General features: G+C 36.4%; 1 protein-coding gene across 1 annotated transcript in view; it reads right to left on the bottom strand.

Moving 5' to 3' along the window:
• Window positions 1–24,465, bottom strand: part of RFX7 (regulatory factor X, 7) — a 155,358-nt gene that overhangs the window by 37,526 nt on the left and 93,367 nt on the right. Inside the window, exons 3-4 of the mRNA XM_011940535.1 lie at window positions 11,769–11,851; window positions 10,188–10,310 (exon numbers count right to left, since the gene is read on the bottom strand). Coding sequence (XP_011795925.1) covers window positions 10,188–10,310; window positions 11,769–11,851 — 206 coding nt within the window. The remainder of the gene's footprint in view (window positions 1–10,187; window positions 10,311–11,768; window positions 11,852–24,465) is intronic.

Genomic DNA, 24,465 nt, shown 5'->3' with positions numbered 1-24,465 from the left:
ATAAAAGAACAGGAAAAGATATAGCATGGCTAAAGTAACTGAAAGAGAACTGGAGTGGCTATACTAGTATCAGAGAAGAAAACTGTTACCAAAGACATTAAGATGAAATGGTCAATTCATCAGGAAGCTGTAACAATCATAACCTTTTATGCAGCAAACAACAGAGCTCCAAAATACATAAAACAAACAAACAAAGACAACTCAGCAATAACAGTCAGAGACTTCAGTGCTCCAATTCAATAATGAATAGAAATAAGCAGATGATCAGTAAGGACACAGATGACTTGATCAACACTATAAACCAACTAGACCTAAAAGACATCTACAGAACACTCCTCCACCCAGCAATAGCACAAAAAACATTCTTCCCAAGTGCATATGGAATATTCTCCAGGATATATCATACTCAATACATTTAAAAGAACTGAAATCACACAATATATTTTCTCTGGTCATAATGGAAAGAAGCTAGAAGTCAATAACTGAAGGAAAGGGAAATTCACAAGTATGTGAAAATTAAATTCCTACATAATCAATGGATCAAAAAAATCACAAGAGAAATTAGAACATACTTGAGATAAAAATGAAAGCATAACATATCAAAATATATGGGATGTAGTCAAAGAAGTGCTTAGCAGGAAATTTATAGGGACATATGCCTGCATTAAAAGACAAGAAAGGTGTTAAATCAATAACCTAATCTTTCAGGTTAATAAACTAGAAACAAAAGAGAAAACTGACTCCTAAACAAGCAGAAGGAGGAAATAATAAAGACTCTAGTGAAAAGAAATATAATAGGAAATATAAAAATATTAGAAAAAAAAGTAAGCCCCAAAATTGGTTTTTTGAAAAGATTAACAAAACTAACAAATGTTTAGCTCAGCTGTCCAAGTTTAAAAAAAGAAAAAGAGAGAAGACTCAAATAACTAAAATCAGGAATGAAAAAGGAGGTATTACTACTGACTTTGAACAAAATGTACTATTAGGGAATACTATGAAAAACTGTATGACAACAAATTGGATAATATACATGAAAGAGACAAAATTCTAGAACACAAACTATTAAAATAGACTCAAAAGGAAATAGATAACCTGACCAGTAACAGAGATTGAATTAGTAACTTAAAAAGTACCTACAAAGAAAAGCCCAGACCAAGATGGTTTAGCTGGTGAATTGTAATCAATCTTTCATAAACTCTTTCATAGTTTAGAAGGGAATACTTCTAAACTCATTATATTAAAGCCAACACTATCCCAACACCAAAATCAGGTAAAAGCATTCTGAGAATGAAAACCACAGACCAATATCCCTCAGATGCAAAAATCCTTAACAAAAGACTGACAAATTGAAACCAGCTGCATACGTAATGGATTAGATGTCATGACTAAGTGTGATTTACCCCTGAAATGCATGATAGGTACAACATACAGAAATAATAATACACTATATTTGGTTCATTTAAAAAACCTCTGATATAATCATCTCAATAGATGCAGAAAAAATGTTTGACAGATATCCAACAAACCAGTAACAAAATGGAAATTCCTTAACCTAACAAAGGCTGTCTATAAAAACCCATAGATAATATCATACTTAATGGCAAAAGACTGAAAGCTTTCCTCTTCAGGCAAAAGACAAGGAAGGGGTGTCCACTCTTACCATTTCTATTCAACATTATACTGAAGGTTCTAGCCACAGCAATCAGACAAGAAAATAAATGAGAAGACATCCAGTTTAGAAAAGAAGAGGTAAAATTATCTCGATTTTCAGATGAAATATATAAAAAAAATCCTAAGAAATACACTAAAACCTATAATTAGAGCTAATAAAGGTAAGCAAAATTGCAGGATACGAGATCAATACACAAAATCATTCTTATTTCTGTATGTTGGCAACAACTAATCCAAAAATGATATTAAAAATAATTCCACTTCAATCAAAAATATTTAGAAATAAATTTAGCAAAAGAAGTTCAAGATGTACACATCCTTGAAAGAAATTAGAGATCTAAGTAAACAAAAAGATACCCCATGTTCATGGATCAGAAGAGTAACTTATTTTTTCCTATGTTAAAAACAGGACCAGGCGCAGTGGCTCACGCCTGTAATCCTAACACTTTGGGAGGCCAAAGTGGGTGTATCACTTGAGGTCAGGAGTTCAAGACCAGCCTGGCCAACATGGTGAAACGCATCTCTACAATAAATATAAAAATTAGCCAGGCCTGGTGGCCCATGCCTGTAGTCCCAGCTACTGGGGAGGCTGAGGCAGAAGAATCGCTTGAACCCGGGAGGCAGAGGTTGTAGTGAGCTGAGATCGCACCACAGCACTCCAGCCTGGGTGACAAGAGTGAGATTCACCTCAAAAAAAAAAAAAAAAAAAAGCTCCAAATCAGGTAATAGATGAATTATATAGAACTCATGTTAAGTTTCTTAGATGTAATCAAAGTATTATAAAAGTGATTGTCCTTATTCTCAGGAGAAATATATCCACAACTTACTTACAAATGGCATAGGAAAAAAACTATTGAACCTATGTGAAACACTTAGGAATATGGATATTCTTACAATATACTTCCAACATTTCTATTATATCTGAAAATTTTTATAAGAGGAAGTTGGAGAGGACACTGCCCTGAAAACAAAGCAGTCCCCCAGGGTAGGTGATGATGGCAGTGAATACAAAGTGAAGAGATCTAAAAAAAGTAATGGTATTTCTAAAACTAGGAATTCATAAAGATCTTGCAATGTCTACTTGGCATAGTTCAGGCTGAGGTATCTGGCATTATCATGGTTTTGTAGAAGGGTGGAACATTTCTGGTTTTGATATTTTTTTGATGGTGTTTCCTATGGTTTATCTTTTTGGCCATGGTACAACATGTGGCTGCTTCTCACAGGATACAATTTGTAAAGATTTTCCTAAGCCATTTGTAAATGGTAGCTGAAGACTCTCTATCCTGTAATACAGTTAAGTTTCTTTTTTTTTTTGAGACAGAGTCTCGCTCTGTTGTCCAGGCTGGAGTGCAGTGGCGGGATCTCAGCTCACTGCAAGCTCCGCCTCCCGGGTTTACGCCATTCTCCTGCCTCAGCCTCCCGAGTAGCTGGGACTACAGGCGCACGCCACCTCGCCCGGCTAGTTTTTTGTATTTTTTTAGTAGAGATGGGGTTTCACCGTGTTAGCCAGGATGGTCTCGATCTACTGACCTAGTGATCCGCCCGTCTCGGCCTCCCAAAGTGCTGGGATTACAGGCTTGAGCCACCGCGCCTGGCCCTAATTTTCTTAAATGTACTTGTATTTGCCTAAAATTAATTTTCTTGAAACTCTACTAAGGATATAGAATCATGAAACTTTTGTGTTAAATAGTCCTAACATTTGTAAAGCAAAACTTATAAAAAAATACAGCAAGGAACTGTGATGAAGAATTTCTCATACCATTTTTGTGAGAGATTAACACACTGCTCATCTTCAACTGAGTAAACAGACAAAAAGAATTTTTTGCAGAATTTGAAAAATATTAAAAAGTTGATTTAGTGGAATCAATGGACTATAAAGAGCTATAGAAAGAGAATTCAAAATATTTTAAAAATTGATAATTTATTAGATTGAAAGTACATCTCAATAAAAATATCAGAAGCTAAGCCCCATTCTCTGACCACAATTTATTAAAACTAAAAATAAGAAAGTGTAAAACAAAACAAAATGAAATAAACCCTCAAACACATGAAAAATTTAAAAAGAAAACAAACTTCCAATGTAGGTCAAAGAAAAAAGCAAACCAATAATTCCACACTATTGGAAAAGAATGGCAATTATAACAACTCATATGCATATCAAATGGAATATAGCCAAAACTATAATGAGAGGCAAATTCATAGATATAAATGTTCCTATCTTAAATGTGAAAGAATGAAAACAAAGTTAAGCATTCCATTTAAAGAGTAAGAAAAAAACCAAAGGAAACTAGAAGGAACAAAAATAAAAGCACCTAATAAATAAATAAATAAAAAAACAGACGAAAATAAAACGTATCAGATTTTACTTGTCTAAAAAAGAAAAGTCAAAAAAATAAATTAGGCTAAGTGAAATTTGAAGAAAGAGGAAAATTCAATGTACAAAACTAGAAATATCAAAAAGCATATAAGATACAAAATATATTAAATTTATGAGAGAAACAAATGACCAAAATCAATGAATAAAGTAAAAACCTAACCAGTGTACAACACAAAAAATTGTCAAAGAATTACCTCCAACAAAGGCTCCAGGCCTAGATGGTTTTGTAGTTGAGTTCTTTAAAACTTTCAAGAACAAATAAGTCCCATGCTATATAAACTGTTCCAGAGCACAGAAAATTAGGGAAAGAGTTCCAATTCATTTTGCAAAGCTGGCCTAACCCTGATATCACAACCTGACAAAGATAGCATAAAAAGAAAGAAAATTACAGACCAAATTCATTTATGAATATAGATGCAAAGTTCCTAAATAATATACTTGAAAACAGAACTCAGTGGTACACTACAAGATAACACATCTTGACATGAGGAGGACATTCATTCTAGAAATAAAAGTTTATATTAGGTATCTTTTTTTTTTTTTTGAGACAGGATCTCACTCTGTCACCCAGGCTGTAGTGCATTGGTGTGATCATAGCTTACTGTCGCCTCCACCTCCTGAGCTCAAGCAGTCCTCCAACTCAGACTCTCATATAGCTAGGAATACCGGGGCAACGTCACCATGCCCAGCTAATTTTTTGTAGAGACAGGTCCTGCTTTGTTGCCCAGTCTGGTCTTAAACTTCTGGCCTCAAGTGATCCTCTTGGCTTGGCCTCCCAAAGTGTTGGGATTACAGGCATGAGACATTGTGCCCGGCCTATATTAAGTAATATCTTTATAAAATATATCACATCAACAGGTCAAATAAGAAGCACTGCAAAATAATCTCACTTGGATGCCAAAATATTTAATGAATATTCAATCAATATTCACTTCTTATTAAAAAGAAAATAATGTTTTGGTCAACTGTAAGTGATATATACTTAACAATGGTGAACTTACTGTAAGAGGAAATGATGCCTATCACTGCTATATGCAAAAGTGGAAGGAAAGTCTATTAAATGTAATAACAAAGTAAAGACAATGAAGAAGATACACAGGATAAACCACCTAGTAAAGTCAAAAGTAACAACTGAAAAATAAGGACTAAACAAAATTCAGTAAATATAAAATGTACAACGTAAAAATAACAGAAATCTAGGAAGTTCCTATAAACCAAAACAAACAGTAAAACATTTTTCACAATATGAATAATAGAAATTACCAAGGAATATGTTAAATGAGAAAATAAATGAACTTAATTGAGGGAAAAAAGGCAAAACATTACTGAAGGGCATGAAAGAAACATGTAAATTAAGAAACATATTTCTAGTCTGTAGTTAATTTTTCTAAAATTTTCAGTTAATTTGTTTGAATCAAAATCCCTTTAGAGTTTCCTTTTTAAAATCAGAAAAGTGATTCGCAACTTCCTATAAAAAAAAATTAACTGGTCAGAAAATAAAACCAAGAAAACTTGTGAAAAAGAGGTATGAGGAGGAAATATTGGTCCTGTCAGCGATTTAAACATGTAACAGCTAAAATATCTAAGTAGTAGAGTATTACCATAAGAACAGAGAACATAAAGGAAGAAAACTGAATCCAGAAGACATTAGTAAGGTACATTATAGATTAGTGTTAAGACAGAAAAATTATTCAATAAAAAAGCTGGGATAATTAGTTAACCATTTAGAAAAAATTAAAGTAAGTACCTTATCTAATAGCATTTACTAAAATAAATCACAGATAAAGAGTCAAGGCTTATATATAAAGAATAAAATAAAAAAATACCTAGGAAAAATATACGTGAGTATTCAGCAGCTGGTGGCATGGAGAAGTTTTTTCTAAGCATAATAGTAATGTTACAAGCTGTGACAAAAGTGTACAGATCAGACTACTTATTTAAAAATTAACTAAAATTAACAAACAGCAATCTTGAAAAAACATTTATGTTTTAATATTTATGTCTTTAATATATAAAGATTTATAATCATTAAGAAATGGACATGTAAAAGGCTGGAACAAACATATCAGAAGGAAATGCATTTAGTGAATAATAAATAACAGTATTTAGCCAGCAATCCCAATTTTGATAATTTACATTATACAGCCAAGGATGTTCACTGCATTACTATTTGCAACTACCCTCTCACCCAAGAACTGCATAAACAGTGGAGCCAAATTTGGTTAAACAACAAAATGTATACATTAAAGAAGGCATTAGAAAAACTATTAAGGAAATAAAACCAGATGCTTATTTTCAGATAGTGACATTACAGGTGCTGTATTTCTTCTTTATACATTTATAACTATTTGCCCAGACTTTCATGATGAATATACATTTTACAATTAGAAAAATAGTGTAAAAATCAATGCACTAATAATTTTCCTGAAGACATAAATATTAGAATTCAAAAGCTTCAACAAATAAAAAAGCCCAAAATCATTTGTAAATTAAACTGTCTTTGCATACTGAAAGCTCCTAAAAGTTTTTTATTTGTATTATCTTAATTTAGCATGAAAACACAGTTAAAAAGAAGCCAGTCTTTACTGTCTGAGATTACATCTTCATTTTTTTCCTCAAAGGGATTTTACTTTTAATGACTATTAAAAGATTTTCACACAAATACATCTAAATACACTGAAATGAATTATAAAAGGGTCCTTACACAACAGGAATAACTTAAAAGAATACTTCATATTAATAACATAATTTCTTTCATTGAATATTGAGAACAGAATCAGTTTAAGACTGATCATTCTATAAATGATGAATTGATGGGTGCTGACGAGTTGATGGGTGCAGCACACCAACATTGCACAAGTATACATATGTAACAAACCTGCACGTTATGCACATGTACCCTAGAACTTAAAGTATAATTAAAAAAAAAAAAAAAAAAAAGACTGATCATTCTACGTTAAGTTTTTATTCGGGAAATTTCATTTAGGCACTCTCAACAGGATAACGAGTGCCTAATGATTGTGTGTCTAACTGAAATCTCTCCTGTGATTTAAAACTCTTGTTCTTAAAATATATAGCTATATTCTATTTAGTTTACTTTAGACAACAAAATTGTAAAACTTTTAACTATTTTCTAATACTTTGATCTACATTTTGTCTTTCTGTAGTGTTTCTACATTTTTAAATCTCTTTTAAATTATTTAAATCTAAATGGCAAATTATGGTTTTAGGCAATGTACAATCAAATAACAGAACAACTTGAAGCTTCTACATGCTATAATTCTATGGAAACACCAACATTCTTTCTTCCTAGCACGTCATGTTATTATGCTGTGTCTCTTACAATAACCACATTATTTGTACCCATGTATACTAACCATATGTAAACTAATTCATACTCTGAGCAGCTTATTCATTATCTACACTAAGTGGAAGTCCTGGCCAAATAATATGAGCAGTATTTCTAATTACTCGTCCAATGTTTTCTACCCACTCAATTTGATATTACTCAACTTTAACAAGCTTACCTTCTTAACCTGTTATGAACTCACACATGAAATCTGAGTTCTAGTCTTAGATCTGCCCCTCACTAGTTTTGTTACACTGGTAGAGTCACTTAACTTCTCTAGGTTTCAAGGTTTTCATCTATAAAAAGAGGATAGGAACACTGTGGAAGACCTATAAAGTCTGTTACAACACAAATTTTATTATCACTGTCAGGGATCAGGTTCCACTCTAATCACTCTTATCATGAAATTAGTGCCTACTATGTGGAAATGCTATGGGGAATACTACAGTAAATAAGTGAAATAGTGAAATTTTTTGAACTAAAATGCCCAGACTCAGATATTTTGTGTATAGTACTCTATTAATTATCATTAGCATTATTCTCTCCAATTCCATGAACACACTGGCATTTCTTTCCTAATCATGCTATTATAAAAACTCTCCCTTACCTACTAATGCCTTTTTAAACTGTAGCCTATCTAAATGACTTTCTTTTATCTCTGTTGCTCTCTACTGAAGTGTAAATTAATTGCTCAAAATTGGAGTTCTCACTACTCCCAAACAATGTGATGTTTTGGATCTCTTTTGTTTAAAAAATCCTTTAACTTTTTTTAGAAAAAAAAATCGTAAGAATTGATGGGAATCTATGAAAAAGATTTCAAGGAAAAATTCAAATATTATAGGAAAACATAACCATGTCTTGCCAAAGGCAGAAAACTTTCGGGAATATAAGGACTGCTTTCACGGGCCAGGATCACCCTTCCGCAAATGCAGCGTGCTGTCTCTAAGGTAATATGAAGGGTGGTGCAGAGGAAAGTCATCACTTCAAAAACTACATGAATACCCTGTATTCCCTCATTAGTCTGTTAAGGAAACGTCACACATTTATTTGCCCAATGTGCCCTTTGGAAAACCAGCAAGACATCTTTGGATAATTAGTCCTTTAACATTCCCTAATTCAGAAAACTTTTAGAATTTTAGATCTAAAAGAAACCTCAGCCTGGGCAATGGTAAAACTCCGTCTCTACAAAAAAACAAAAACAAAAATGAGCCGGGAAGGGTGATGCGTGCCTATAGTAGTAGCTACTCAGAGGGCTGAGGCAGGAGGATCGCTTGAGCCTGTGGGGTAGGGGTGGGAGTTCAAGCTGCAGTGAGCTGTGATCGTTCCATTGCACTCCAGCCTGGGTGATAAGAGTTAAACCCTGTCTCAAAAAACAAACAAACAAACAAAAAAGAAACCTCATACATCTTCAAGTGCCTCATTTTATAGATGAACCAAATGACAGAGACTGGTTAAAATACTTGCCTACATCACACAAGTTTAATGACAGAATCTATTCTCTTGATCTTCAATCCAGAGTTTCAACATATCATACAAGTTTACCTGATTTCTATAACCTTTTACTGAAATCAAATTTGCTTCTTCGAAGTTTCAGAGGGTTCTATTTTAACTAACTTGAATTTAATGAAGAATCCATGCTTACTCTAAGTGTGTGTGTGTGTGTGTGTGTGTGTGTGTGTGTGTGTGTGTGTGTATGCTTAATAAGGGCAAGGGCTGTGTCTTTTTACAATTTTATCCTGAGAACTTATCACAGGGTCTGGCATATAGGTATTCAATGGATTGCTGTAGACTGAATGAATGAACAAGTTAGATCACATGCACTCTCAGTTTTAACCTTTATAAAGAGAAAAGAAATCTAGAGTTCTTCAGTTTAACTTTGTTCTCTTGATCATTTCAGATACTTTTATCTAGACTTTCTTCTAGCTCCATTATGTTTCTTTTGGTGAGGTAGTAAGAATTGTGAATAGATACCAATAATCTCAGTAAAGTACAGTTTCCTTTGCGTTACCTTATACTGGTTAGCAATAGCACTTATTTGACACTTTTTCCCCCAAATTTGCAAGTACAACACATTAATGCTTGTTGGTTTGACACTTCAATATGCCCCCAAATTTGGTTTTATTTACTCTGCTGGAATAAATTCCTCCTTCCAAATCAATTATAAAAATGTTAAATGAGACTATATTTAGCACCTATTAACCTTTTTATAACCCGAAGGGCTGATCAGCCTCTATATTTTTGTATCCTGGATTTAAATAAATTGTAAATGCAACCTAATTTGAGTGTCTAATATGTGCAAGTCACTGAACTCTCTTGTCCTTGATAAATAATATACAATATTCTTTGGTATGGAGAAGAATTAGAAGACTTTTAGATTCATGAAAAGGGCCTTTAAAAAGTCCAAGTGAAAAATCATGTTTTAGTTTTTCCTTATATATTGATTTATTTATTGCCTTCCACTCTCTAACCCCAGATACACACTTCCTATCATACTTAAAAATTCTACAGGAATCCTTTTATTCACCAATCCTATACCACTGTCCTTGTACTCTCTGACCTCCCTCCTGTTATCCTGAAGAATTCTACAGAAATCCTTTTATTCATTAATCCTGTCCTTTATTACACATGCTACTACAGAAGCTTAGGGCTGAAATGAATCTTAAGAGACTTCTAAGTGTAATTCCCATATACCAGCTTGATATTCACCAATAATAAAACAAGTCACTATGGCCAAGTATAGTATTTTACCTCTTTAATATATCAGCATGCCATATTACACATAGTACTTACTTATACTCATCATAGACTTCCTGTTTGGGCAGTGAAGTCTCCGGATGTTCCTCTAGGGTATTCCGAATCCAGGAAAAGGCATGCATTTGTTGTGCCCGACTAGATGACATGGCATTCTGATCACTAATAGAATAAAAACATGTTTTAGCTGACCAGATAGCAATTCGTTAATAATTTTTGAGCAAGGCCTGAATGTTCCACTAAAGAACTGTTTGCAAATACACTATAAACAACCAAATCAAACTTAGGAAATCTAGTAGATAATTGTCCAGCTATGGTTGTGAGCTGTTTTCTATAGCTAGTGTAAGACTGAAGTTACTGCCCTGCTCCATCCCTCCCTATGCAGGTGATGGAGCACTGACAAAGTATTTGTTTTGGTCAAATATCACCTTTAAGTGGATATTTGCTCATGTACTTGCCTGTTCATTTGCCTACACTTACCAAATCATCAAATTTTAAAACAAAATTATACAAAAATTGCTTATTTCTATTTGCTCAGCATTCTCAAATAATATATATACATATATAGACATACACACATACATATATAAATATACATAAACACACATAAATATATAAATATATAACTACTTGGAAATCTTACTAAAGCATTCTATGCTCCAGAATGGAATTCGCACCAGAGAGATCCTGAACAGACCAATCTCCCCCTACAATCCTTCCTAAAGCCAGGCCCGCTGTCATAGGCTGACACATCCATTAAACATTGTAAGATTTACTATATGGAAGTATTACTTATAAATAAATACCGAAATGGACACCAAAGATAGGACAAGGGAAGCTACTCTACTGATTCTGACATCCATCTCAGCTATCTGTAAGAATAATTTATTTCAAAAACACTGAGCAAGTGTCTAGGACGTAACATGATTAAAACAGTTATAAATTTGGTCTGAGGGAAAAAAAGATAAAACTCAAACAATTTTCATTTCATTTATTTCTATATACAGTTTTAAAAAATAGAATAAGCATAATTTATATGAATGAAATGAATTCTGAGAAATACTTAAAAGGTTAAGGAAACTTTTAAAAATTACAATGACTGAATGAACAACTTCTCTCCACATTTTCTATAATTTTTAATGATGAAACTATAGTAATACCCCAAGCACTTAACACACCTTACATTTATGAATTCATGCTTCATGCAGGCAATTTCACTTTAATTTGTTTTAGATTCTATGATGTGTTTACCTGATAGTACCTAAAAAAAAACTCTTGTACATTATTCCTTATGATACTGATCTGTTTATTCTTTGGTTTTCTGTTCAATTTTCACAGTCCCTCACACTGCATAAACATATATTCATCTGTTTATGAAACAAACCCAAATTGCATGTCATAGCATTTACCCAGTTGCACAAATAAATTAGCAAAAACTGCAAGTAAATACTTAACCAAATATCATCAAAGACTAAAATGATGTATTGTTTTGCCAGTATGTTTTCTAATGATTTCAGGAATATTGCAAAAACCGTAAAAACCAAAACATACACACCTCACATATATCCTAGGGACATCCTATAAACAGCATAATTATAGCAAAGACAATAATAGATATACCTTTTCTCTCCATTGCTGAGACCAGAAGGCAGCTGAAGGTAGAGGTAGAGTTTCTCTAGGTCTGTAAACTTCTCAACTTCTTGCTGTTTACAAAGGATTAAAAAGAAAGATCATTTTTAAAAAACACTCATTTTTCCCCAAACAAAATTTACTAACATCTCCCTAAAAATAATGATTGTTTAAATTTAAGACAGATGAATCATTTGTCTTTTCTCATCACTAAAATAATACAATTATGTTATTTGATAAATGTACTGCATATACAAATTTAATAAAAGAAAATGGTACTTACCTATTAGTTCTTATATCATGGGCATAAATAAAATTATTGACCAAGGCTCAGAAAAAAATATCACATTTAAAGAACGAGAGTTTTACTTGTCCTAATTGTAGGACAAGTACTGGACCAGGAATCAAGAGAAACATTTATTAGTTAGTCTCTGTCTAACCATTAACTGGCTATGAGGTTTTCAGTGCTACAGCAAATTTTCCATACAACTATAAAATGAATGACATAATTTCTAGAATCCTTTTCCAATTTTCAAATATTTAGAGCATGTGACTGATGGTGCTACTGTTACCTGTGGATGGAACTGAGGTTAAAAACACTGAAATAAAACCATTAACTCTTTCCAGACCTTACAGATGTGATTATTTGTTGGCTTGCCAACAGTGGCTGCTATTTAGAGAATCTACTTGTAAGATTTTCTATTGCTATTGTCCTGCAACTATGTCATTTTGTCTCTAAATGTAACCTTTAAAATAATTTTTGCCTTCCTCTTTATAACTTTCTTCTAAACTGAGTTTGCCATAATGGCTTCAAATGTGCCACAAATCCTATCATAATAAAAATATTCATAGTAAAATTCTGGTAGCCTAATTCAAGCAAAACTCCATTGCAATGAAAAATGTGGACAGATTACTGGCATTCCTGATAGAATTTATTGTTAATAAAGCACAGTTTAAACAGAGATTCAATTTTTGAAAAAACCTAAAATGATATAACTGAGCCTATTCTTAGTCTCATCAGAAGACATCCACAAAAGTTTAATCTTAGAATCCATCTACGTAATGATTTAGTCAATCACATGCAAACAGCTCCCATTTACATTTTTAAAATCCCATAGTCTATAGGTATTTTCCAGTGAGCTCTTGCTCTAATACCTAATAATATCAGCTATACCCTTGTGTAGCTCTCCCCTCAAAGAAAACAAACACACATTCCCTTCTTAAACGCTACGTATCATCACCTTCTTTTCTCTAGTTTCCACAGTGTTCAGTTTTGAAGTCTGTTTAACTCTCTCTTTCTTGGTGCATTCCACATTAATCCTTTATTTAGCCCTCTAACACTATGCTCTATCTTTTTCCAGTCTTTTGATTTTTCACTGCCACCACAGTAGTCTAGGTCTTCAGCTGTCTTTCCTTCAACAATAAGGATAATTCATTTGCTTATCCATTACTTTTGTTTTCTGCTATGTTCCACAAGTGGCATAAAATAACCATGAACCTATACTATGTATCACAAATTATACAAAGAGTGAACAATACAACACAGATGAACAACATACCACCACCACAGTTCTTGCCCTTAATGAACTTTTAATGACACTTAAATTTCTAAAGTGTCTAACCAGCTGGTTTTCCTACCTCCAATGTCGCCCCACTTTAATATGTCTTAAATATGGTTCCTGAAACCTGAAATTTTTTTCTGTTCTGAACAGAGGGACTGGCTGAAGCCATGGCAGAAGAACATAAATTGTGAAGATTTCATGGACATTTATTAGTTCCCCAAATTAATACTTTTATAATTTTTTACGCATGTCTTCACTGCAATCTCTGAACATAAACTGTGAAGATTTCATGGACACTTATCACTTTCCCAACCAATACTCTTCTGAATTCCTATGCCTGTCTTTAATCTCTTAATCCTGTCATCTTTGTAAGATGAGGATGTATGTCGCCTCAGGACCCTGTGATGATTGCGTTAACTGCACAAATTGTTTAAACAATATGAAATCTAGGCACCTTGAAAAAAGAACAGGATAACAGTGACGTTCAGGGAACGAGGGAGATAACCATTGGGTCTGGTGTCTGAGAGCCGGTGGAACACAGCCATATTTCTCCTTTCAAAAGCAAATAGGAGAAATATCGCTGAATTCTTTTTCTCAGCAAGGCACATCCCTGAGAAAGAGAATGTGTTCCTAGGGTGAGGGCTCTAAAGTGGCCACTCTGGGGATGTATGTCTTTTACCGTTGTAGATAAGGGATGAAATAAGCCCCAGTCTCCTGTAGCACTCCCAGGCCTATTAGGACGAGGAAATTCCCGCCTAATAAATTTTGGTCAGACAGGTTGTCTGCTCTCAAACCCCGTCTCCTGATGTTATCAATGACAATGCGTGCCCGAAACTTCATTAGCAATTTTAATTTTCCCCAGTCCTGTGATCTCACCCTGCCTCCATTTGCCTTGTAATATTTTATTACCTTGTGAAGCATGTGATCTCTGTGACCCACACCCTATTCATACATTCCTTCCCCTTTTGAAAATCACTAATAAAAACTTGCTGGTTTTGTACCTTGGGGGGCATCATGGAACCTGCCGACATGTGATGTCTCCCCTGGACACCCAGCTTTAAAATTTCTCTCTTTTGTACTCTTTCCCTTTATTTCTCAGACCAGCTGACACTTAGGGAAAATAGAAAAGGACTCATGTTGAATTATCGGGGGCAGGTTCCCCTGATATTTTTCTGTCAAATTGTTTTTTTAAGAGAGTCTCACTATATTGCCCAAACTGAAGTGCAGTGGCTTAATCATAGCTCACTGCAGCCTCAAACTCCTGGGCTCAACAGATCATCCCACCTCAGCCTCCTAAGTAGTTGGGGCCACAGGTATGTGCCACCACAGCCACCTAATTTTTTAATTTACTTTTCGTAGCTTGTTGCTACAAAATTGTTGCCTAGGCTGGTCTGGAATGCCTGCCTGGACTAAGTGATCCTCCTGCCTCCCAAAGTGCTGGGGTGCTAGGCATGAACCACTGTCAAATGTTATTAACATCACCCACTTAATCACAACAATGCCAATCCTATTAAATTCAGAGAAAGTTTTAATAATAAAATACCTAATATTATGAGCCATGTCTGAGAAAATGTAATAAAAATATTATTTTTGATCACTAAGAAAAAAAATCTCCTACTGTTGGAGAAACCTTGGAGTCTATATAGCTTTTAAATTTTAAATATACTGGAAAAAAGAATAGAGATTCCAGAATACAGAAGAAATTTCAGAAGATGTTCTAAATTAGTATTAAGCACCAAAGAGATGATTTAGAAGATGGCAAAAAAGGTTTTGAAAGAGATTAAAGTCAGTGTCCTAATTTTTTTCAAACAATGAAAACTTGTAACTGTTCAATTACTGTTTTGATTACCACATGGGGTACAACACATAGAAGAAAAAATTTGGAGAGTAGCATGAAAACTGATAATAACAAAATTCTACAAAGCAAACCCCCCAAAAAATGACCCAAGTGTATAGTGATGGCATTTCAGTCCAGCAAGGCTGGGCTCACCATCAAGATTTCTGGTTTTGGATATATTGTGTCATCCACTGCTAATTAGTGGCTTCTAAAACAATGCTCACTGGTTTAGGAGAAGACCCTAACCTTGCTTGATTATCAAGGCAAGAGTATCATGTGGCAAGTATGTTAAACATCAGATTATTTGATATGCTTTGTGAAGATTTAGATGATAAGAATTAAAAGTTTTTCGTTCTATGTTGAAATTCATTGGTGGTCAAAAAGAAATTATTTTGGCTGGATTTACAAAATAAATCATAATGGTATTCTATTTCTGGAGCACCAGAGAAAAGACCAACTTCATAAACTTTAAAAATTATAATTTTTTATTCAGCCATAAAAGGAATGGAGTACTGATACGTGCTACAACATGGATGAACCTTTAAGACACTGTGCTAAGTGAAAGAAGCCACACACATATCATGTGATTCTATTTATATTAAATATCCAAAATAGGCAAATCCCTAGGGACAGAAGGCAGCTTAGTGTTTCCCAGAGGCAGATGAGTGCTTAAAGGGTACTGAGTTTCCTTTTGGGGTGAGGAAAAGGTTTTGAAACTAGATTGATGTGGTAGTTGTACAACACAGTTAATGTATTATCACTAATGGTAAATGTTGTTGTGTATATTTTACTACAATAAAAACTCTAATTTTTAACAGAGCTTCGCACATTTGGAAAACATATCTGATGATTCCAAGTGAAACTTAAATGACAACATCCATAGACTTAAAAGTCTTCACTTTCTTAAGTTGAAGAAGTTCTCAAAGAAAAGCTAGTGAAAACAGTTTCAAATTAAGGGGGAACCTCAAATATTATTCTAGTTATTTGAATGAGGTAGCTGGTAATTTCATACTACTGAGGTTGAAGATCTTGCCTGAAAACTTAAAAGACCTCTTTCTCATGCACTTCAACCTTTGCAAAAAGGTATTAAAAAGGAATCTTTGAACTCAAGGTTGATTTATATGTCAAACACATTCTAGGAAATAATTCTGGAGAATTTTGGTAAAATATTCTTGGTTATTCCCAGTAAGTGAGCTGACCTTGCATGTCATCATCCCATTTTCATAAGCATAGATTTAAGAAGATCGTTTTTCTGAACCTTTAGCTATGAAAGCACAACAATGCTACAAACTTAATTATAATTGAGATGGTACTTTGACCTTTCAAATTCTGGACAGAAAAGCTTGTAGCAAACAATCAGATTCAACATTCATTTTTATATTATGTGATCAAGGGGAAAATGAAGGCATAGTATAAGATCAACTTGCTTTTGGAGGTTGAAGGTGGAGTTTGGTGTTTGAATCCTGCCACTCAACCCCCTTCCCTTCTAAAACTTTGGCTGATAAAAAATACTGACATTAGGAACTAGTAACATTAAGCTAATTCTTTCTATGAGGTGCAAGTGTAGTGGTGAAGAAAACATGGGACAGAGACAGTATTCCATCTGTTCACCTACATTTCTCAGCCCACATTGCAGTTAGCTTGTAGTCATGTGATTATTATGAATCTGATCACAGTGATGTAATTCACTACTCAGCTGACATAGTTAAGAATCAATGTGTTGGCCAGGGGCAGTGGCTCAAGCCTGTAATCCCAGAACTTTGGGAGGCTAAGGTGGGTGAATCATGAAGTCAGGAGATTGAGACCATCCTGGCTAATAGGGTGAAACCCCGTCTCTACTAAAAATACAAAAAAAAATTAGCCAGGTGTGGTGGCGGGTGCCTGTAGTCCCAGCTACTCGGGAAGCTGAGGAAGGAGAATGGTGTGAATGGAAGGTGGAGCTTGCAGTGAGCTGAGATTGCGCAACTGTACTCCAGCCTGGGTGACAGAGCGAGACTCCGTCTCAAAAAAAAAAAAAAAAAAATGTGTCACCCCATCCCATTTCCCCCTCTGTGGCATCTTGGAAGCCATGTGTTGCACCAGTGAGGCTATGTCGGCCTTCCTGTCAATGTTGGTTCTGAGGGACTATTTGGAACAGTGGTCTTCAGTGATTTCTGCTGCATATAATGTGAATGAAAATACATTTTTGTAGTTAGGCCACTGATATTTCAGTCTTAGTTACAACAGCATAGACTAACTCATCCTGATTAATATAAAAATTAGACTCTTTTCCTCTAGCACTTTTGAGAAAACTGAGGAATCCTTTTTCTTTTTTCCCCTTTTGAGATGGAGTCTCACTCTGTCCCCCAGGCTAGAGTGCAGTGACCCGATCTTGGCTCATTGCAAGCTCCGCCTCCCGGGTTCACGCCATTCTCCTGCCTCAGCCTCCCGAGTAGCTGGGACTACAGGCACCCGCCAACATGCCTGGCTAATTTTTTGTAATTTTTAGTAGAGACGGGGTTTCACTGCGATAGCTAGGATAGTCTCGATCTCCTGACCTCGTGATCCACTTGCCTTGGCCTCCCAAAGTGCTGGGATTACAGGCGTGAGCCACTGCGCCCAGCAGAATACTTTTTACATATACAGATAAAAATGTGGAAACAGATAGGAACAGCACTGGCCTGCAACTCCCAGTGAGATTGTAGCAGAAGGTGGGTGATTTCTGCATTTCCAACTGAGGTACCCGGTTCATCTCACTGGGACTGGTTGGAGAGTGTGTGCAGCCCACCCAGGGCGAGCCAAAGCAGGGTAGTGCAAGGTGTCGGGGAATTTTCCCCGCTACCCAAGGGAAGCTGTGAGGGACTAAGCCTGAGGAACTCTGGCACAGATAACTGCGCTTTTCCCATGGTCTTCACGACCTGCAAACCAGGAGATTCCCTCTGGTGACTACCCTACCAGGGCCCTGGGTTTCAAGCACAAAACTGGGTGACCAATTGGGCAGACACCAAACTAGCTGCAGGAGCTTTTTTTTTTTCTTTTTTGCCATACCCCAGTAGCGCCTGGAATGCCACTGAGACAGAACTGTTCACCCCCCTGAAAAGAGGGGCTGAAGTCAGGGAGTCAAGTGGTCTGGCTCAGCAGGTCCCACCCCCACGGAGCCCAGGAAACTAAGATTCACTGGCTTGGAATTCTCACTGCCAGCACAGCAGCAATCTGAGATGCACCTAGATGGTCAAGCTTGGTGCGGGGAGAGGGGTCGGCCATTGGTGAGGCTTGAGGAGACAGTTTTACAGCCACAGGCTAAACAAAGCTGCTGGGAAGTTCAAACTGGGCAGAGCCTACTGCAGCTCAGCAAGGCTGCTGTGACCAGACTGCCAGATTGACCCTCTCTGGACAGGGCATCTCTGTAAAACAGGCAGCAGCCACAGTCAGTGGCTTATAGCAGACTTAAACGTCCCTGCCTGACGTCTCTGAAGAGAGCAGTGGAACTCCCAGCACAGCGTTCGAGCTCTGCTAAGAGTCAGTCTGCCTCAAGTGGGTCCCTGACCCCCGTGTATACTGACTGGGAGACACCTCCCAGTTGGGGCCGACAGACACCTCATACAGGAGAGCTCTGGCTGGCATCTGGCAGGTGCTTCGCTGGGTTGAAGCTTCCAGAGGAAAGAACAGGCAGCAACCTTTGCTGCTCTGCAGCCTCCGCTGGTGATACCTAGACAAACAGGGTTGGGAGTGGACCTCGAGCAAACTCCAACAGACTGGCAGCAGAGGGACCTGACTGTTAGAAGGAAAAGAAACAAACAGAAAGGATTAGCACATCCACTCACCCCACTGGAAGGTCACAAACGTCAAAGACCAAAGGTAGATAAATCCACAAAGATTGGGGAAAACCAGTGCAAAACGGCTGACAGTTCCAAAAACCAGAACGCCTTTCCTCCTCTGAAGGATCACAACTCCTCGCCAGTAAGGGAACAAAACTGGATGCAGAATGAGTTTGAAGAACTGACAGAAGTGGGCTTTAGAAGGTGGATAATAACAAACAACTCTGAGCTAAAGCAGCATGTTCTAACCCAATGCAAGGAAGCTAAGAACCTTGAAAAAAGGTTAGTCGAATTGCTAACTAGAATAATCAATGTAGAGAAGAACATAGATGACCTGATGGAGCTGAAAAACACAGCACGAGAACTTCATGTAGCATACACAAGTATTAATAGCCGAATCGATGAAGCAGAAGAAAGGATATCAGTTGAGGATCAACTTAATGAAATAAACTGAGAAGACAAGATTACAGGAGAAAAAAAAAGGTATGAGTCAAGCCTCCAAGAAATATGGGACTATGTGAAAAGACCAAATCTTTGTTTGATTGGCATACCTGAAAGTGACGGGGAGAATGGAACCAAGTTGGAAAACACTTCTGAGGATATTTTCCAGAACTTCCTCAACCGAGCAAGACAGGCCAACATTCAAATTCAGGAAATACAGAGAACACCACAAAGATACTCCTCAAGAAGAGCAACCCCAAGACACATAATAGTCAGATTCACCAAGGCTGAAATGAAATAAAAAATGTTAAGGGCAGCCAGACAGAAAGGTCAGGTTACCCACAAAGGGAAGCCCATCAGACTAACAGCAGACCTCTCGGCAGAAACCCTGCAAGTCAGAAGAGAGTGGGAGCCAATATTCAACATTCTTAAAGAAAAGAATTTTCAACCCAGAATTTCATATCCAGCCAAACTAAGCTTCATAAGTGAAGGTGAAATAAAATCCTTTACAAACAAGCAAACGCTGAGGGATTTTGTCACTGCCAGACCTGTCTTACAAGAGGTCCTGAAAAAAAGCACTAAACGTAGAAAGGAATAACCGGTACCAGCCACTGCAAAAACATACCAAATTGTAAAGAACATTGACGCTATGAAGAAACCGCATTAACTAACAGGTAAAACATCCAAATAGCATCATAATGACAGAGTCAAATTCACACATAACAATATTAACCTTAAATGTAAATAAGCTAAATGCCCTAATTAAAAGACACAGACTGGCAAATTAGATAGAGTCAAGACGCATCAGTGTGCTGTATTCAGGAGACCCATGTCACGTGTAAAGACACACATAGGCTCAAATAAAGGGATGGAGGAAGATCTACCAAGCAAATGGAAAGCAAAAAAAAGCAGGGGTTGCAATGCTGGTCTCTGATAAAACAGACTTTAACCAACAAAGATCAAAAGAGACAAAGAAGGGTATTACATAATGGTAAAGGGAACAATGCAGCAAGAAGAGCTAACTATCCTAAATATATATGCATCCAATACAGGAGCACCCAGATTCATAAAGCAAGTTCTCAGAGACCTATAAAGAGACTTAGACTGCCACACAATAATAATGGGAGACTTTAACACCCCACTGTCAATATCAGACAGATCAATGACACAGAAAATAAATAAGGATATTCCGGACTTGAACTCAGCTCTGGACCAAGCAGATATAAAAGACCTCTACAGAACTCTCCACCCCAAATTAACAGAATATACATTCTTCTCAGCACTTCATCGCACTTATTCTAAAATGACCACATAATTGGAAGTAAAACGCTCCTCAGCAAATGCAAATGAAGGGAAATCATAACATACAGTCTCCCAGACCACAGTGCAATCAAAGTACAACTCAGGGTTAAGAAACTCACCCCAATCCACACAAATACATGGAAACTGAACAACCTGCTCCTGAATGGACTACTGGGTAAATAACAAAAGGAAGGCAGAAATAAAGATGTTCTTTGAAACCAATGAGAACGAGCCACAACGTACCAGAATCTCTGGGACACATTTAAAGCAGTGTTTAGAGGGAAATTTATAGCACTAAATGCCCACAAGAGAAAACAGGAAAGATCTAAAACTCAGGGTTAAGAAACTCACCCCAATCCACACAAATACATGGAAACTGAACAACCTGCTCCTGAATGGACTACTGGGTAAATAACAAAAGGAAATAAAGATGTTCTTTGAAACCAATGAGAACGAGCCACAACGTACCAGAATCTCTGGGACACATTTAAAGCAGTGTTTAGAGGGAAATTTATAGCACTAAATGCCCACAAGAGAAAACAGGAAAGATCTAAAATTGACACCCTAACATCAAAATTAAAAGAACTAAAGAAGCAAGGGCAAACAAATTCAAAAACTAGCAGAAGACAGGAAATAACTAAGATCAGAGCAGAACTGAAGGAGATGGAGACATGAAAAACCCTTCAAAAAAAAAAAAAAAAAAACCAATGAACCCAGGAGCTGGTTTTTGAAAAAAAAAATCAACAAAATACACCACTAGCCAGACTAATAAAGAAGAAAAGAGAGAAGAATCAAATAAAAAAATAATATAGGGGATATCACCACTGACCCCACAGAAATACAAACTACCATCAGAGAATACTATAAACACCTGTATGCAAATAAACTAGAAAATCTAGAAGAAATGGATAAACTCCTGGACATATACACCCTTCCAAGTCTAAGCCACAAAGAAGTTGAATCCCTGAATAGACCAATAACAAGCTCTGAAATTGAGGCAGTAATAGCCTACCAATCAAAACAAGTCCAGGGCCAGACGGATTCACAGCTGAATTCTACCAGAGGTACAAAGAGGAGCTGGTACCATTCCTTCTGAAACTATTCCAAACAACAGAAAAAGAGGGAATCTTCCCTTACTCATTTTATGAGGCTAACATCATCCTGATACCAAAATCTGGCAGAGACACAACGAAAAAAGAACATTTCAGGCCAATATCCCTGATGAACATCCTTAATAAAATACTGGCAAACCAAATCCAGCAGCGCATCAAAAAGCTTATCCACCATGATCAAGTTGGCCTCATCCCTGGGATGCAAGGCTTGTTCACTATACACAAATCAATATACATAATCCATCCACATCAATCCGCCTAAACAATAAACGTAATCCATCCACATAAACCCAATCCACATAAACAGAACCAATGACAAAAACCACATGATTATCTCAATAGATGCAGAAAAGGCCTTCGATAAAATTCACCCCTTCATGCTAAAAACTCTCAATAAACTAGGTATTGATGGAACATATCTCAAAATAATAAGAGCTATTTATGACAAACCCAAAGCCAATATTATACTGAATGAGCAAAAACTGGAAGCATTCCCTTTGAAAACTGGCACAAGACAAGGATGCCCTCTCTCACCACTCCTATTCAATAGTATTGGAAGTTCTGGCCAGGGCAATCAGGCAAGAAAAAGCACTAAAGGGTATATAAATAGGAAGAGAGGAAGTCAAATTGTCCCTGTTTGCAGATGACATGACTGTATATTTAGAAAACCCCATCACCTCAGTCCAAAATCTAAAGCTGATAAGCAACTTCAGCAAAGTCTCAGGATACAAAAGCTGTGTGCAAAAATCACAAGCATTTGTATACAACAATAACAGACAGCCAAATCATGAGTGAACTCCCATTCACAATCGCTGCTAAGAGAATAAAATACCTAGGAATACAACTTACAAGGCATGTGAAGGATTTCTTCAAGGAGAACTACAAACCACTGCTCAAGGAAATAAGAGAGGACACAAACAAATGGAAAAACATTCCATGCTCATGGATAGGAAGAATCAATATTGTGAAAATGGCTATACTGCCCAAAGTATTTTATAGATTCAATGTTATATCCATCAAGCTACCACTGACTTTCTTCACAGAATTGGAAAAAACTACTTGAAACTACACATGGAACCAAAAAAGAGCCCGCATAGCCAAGACAATCCTGGGCAAGAAGAACAAAGCTGGAGGCATCATGCTACCTGACTTCAAACTACACTACAAGGCTATAGTAACCAAAACAGCATGGTACTTGTACCAAAACAAATATATAGACCAAAGGAACAGAACAGAGGCCTCAGAAATAACACCACACAGCTACAATCATCTGATCTTTGACAAACCTGACACACACAAGCAATGGGGAAAAGATTCCCTATTTAATAAGTGGTGCTGGGAAAACTGCCTAGCCATATGCAGAAAAGTGCAACTGGACCCCTTCCTTACACCTTTTACAAAAATCAACTCAAGATGGATCAAAGACTTAAACGTAAGACCTAGGACCATAAAAATCCTAGAAGAAAACCTGGGCAATAGCATTCAGGACATAGGCATGGGCAAAGACTTCATGTCTAAAACACCAAAAGCAATGGCAACAAAAGCCAAAATTGACAAATGAGACCTAATTAAACTAAAGAGCTTCTGCACAGCAAAAGAAACTATCATCAGGGTGAACAGGCCACCTATAGAATGGGAAAAGATTTTTGCAATCTATCCATCAGACAAAGGACTAATATCCAGAATCTACAAAGAACTTAAACAAATTTACAAGAAGAAAACAACCCCATCAAAAAATGGACAAAGGGTATGAACAGACACTTCTCAAAAGAAGACATTTATGCAGCCACAAGACATGTGAAAAAATGCTCATCATCACTGGTCGTTAGAGAAATGCAAATGAAAACCACAATAAGCTACCATCTCACAGCAGTTAGAATGGTGATCATTAAAAAGTTAGGAAACAGATGCTGGAGAGGTTGTGGAAAAATAGGAACACTCTTACAGTGTTTGTGGGAGTGTAAATGAGTTCAACCATTGCAGAAGACAGTATTGTGATCCTAAGAATCTAGAACTAGAAAGACCATTTGATCCAGCAATCCCATTACTGGGCATATACCCAAAGGATTATAAATCATTCTACAATAAAGACACATGCACATGTATGTTTCTTGTGGCACTATTCACAATAGCAAAGATTTGGAACCAACCAAAATGTTCATCAATGATAGGCTGGATTAAGAAAATGTGGCACATATACACCATGGAATACTATGCAGCCATAAAAAAGGAGAAGTTCATGTCCTTTGCAGGGACATGGATGAAGCTGGAAACCATCATTCTCAGGAAACTATCACAAGATCAGAAAACCAAACACCACATGTTCCCACTCACAAGTGGGAGTTGAACAATAAGAACACATGGACACAGGGAGGGGAACATCACACACTGGGGCCTGATGGTGGGTGGGGTGTTAGGGGAGGGATAACATTAAGAGAAATACCTAATGTAGGTGACGGGTTGATGGGTACAGCAAAGCACCAGGGCACATGCATACCTATGTAACAAAACTGCACATTCTGCACATGTAACCCAGAACTTAAAAGTATATTAAAAAAACGTGGAAACAAGAAAAAGTCTCCTCCCCATAATCAAAAAGGCTTTCATTCATTCATTTTTTAGAACAGAATAATTAAC

The sequence above is a fragment of the Colobus angolensis genome, unplaced genomic scaffold, assembly GCF_000951035.1.
Source record: "Colobus angolensis palliatus isolate OR3802 unplaced genomic scaffold, Cang.pa_1.0 Scaffold19, whole genome shotgun sequence".
NCBI classification, from domain to species: Eukaryota; Metazoa; Chordata; class Mammalia; order Primates; family Cercopithecidae; genus Colobus; species Colobus angolensis.
This window is presented reverse-complemented; position numbering and strand designations above follow the sequence as displayed.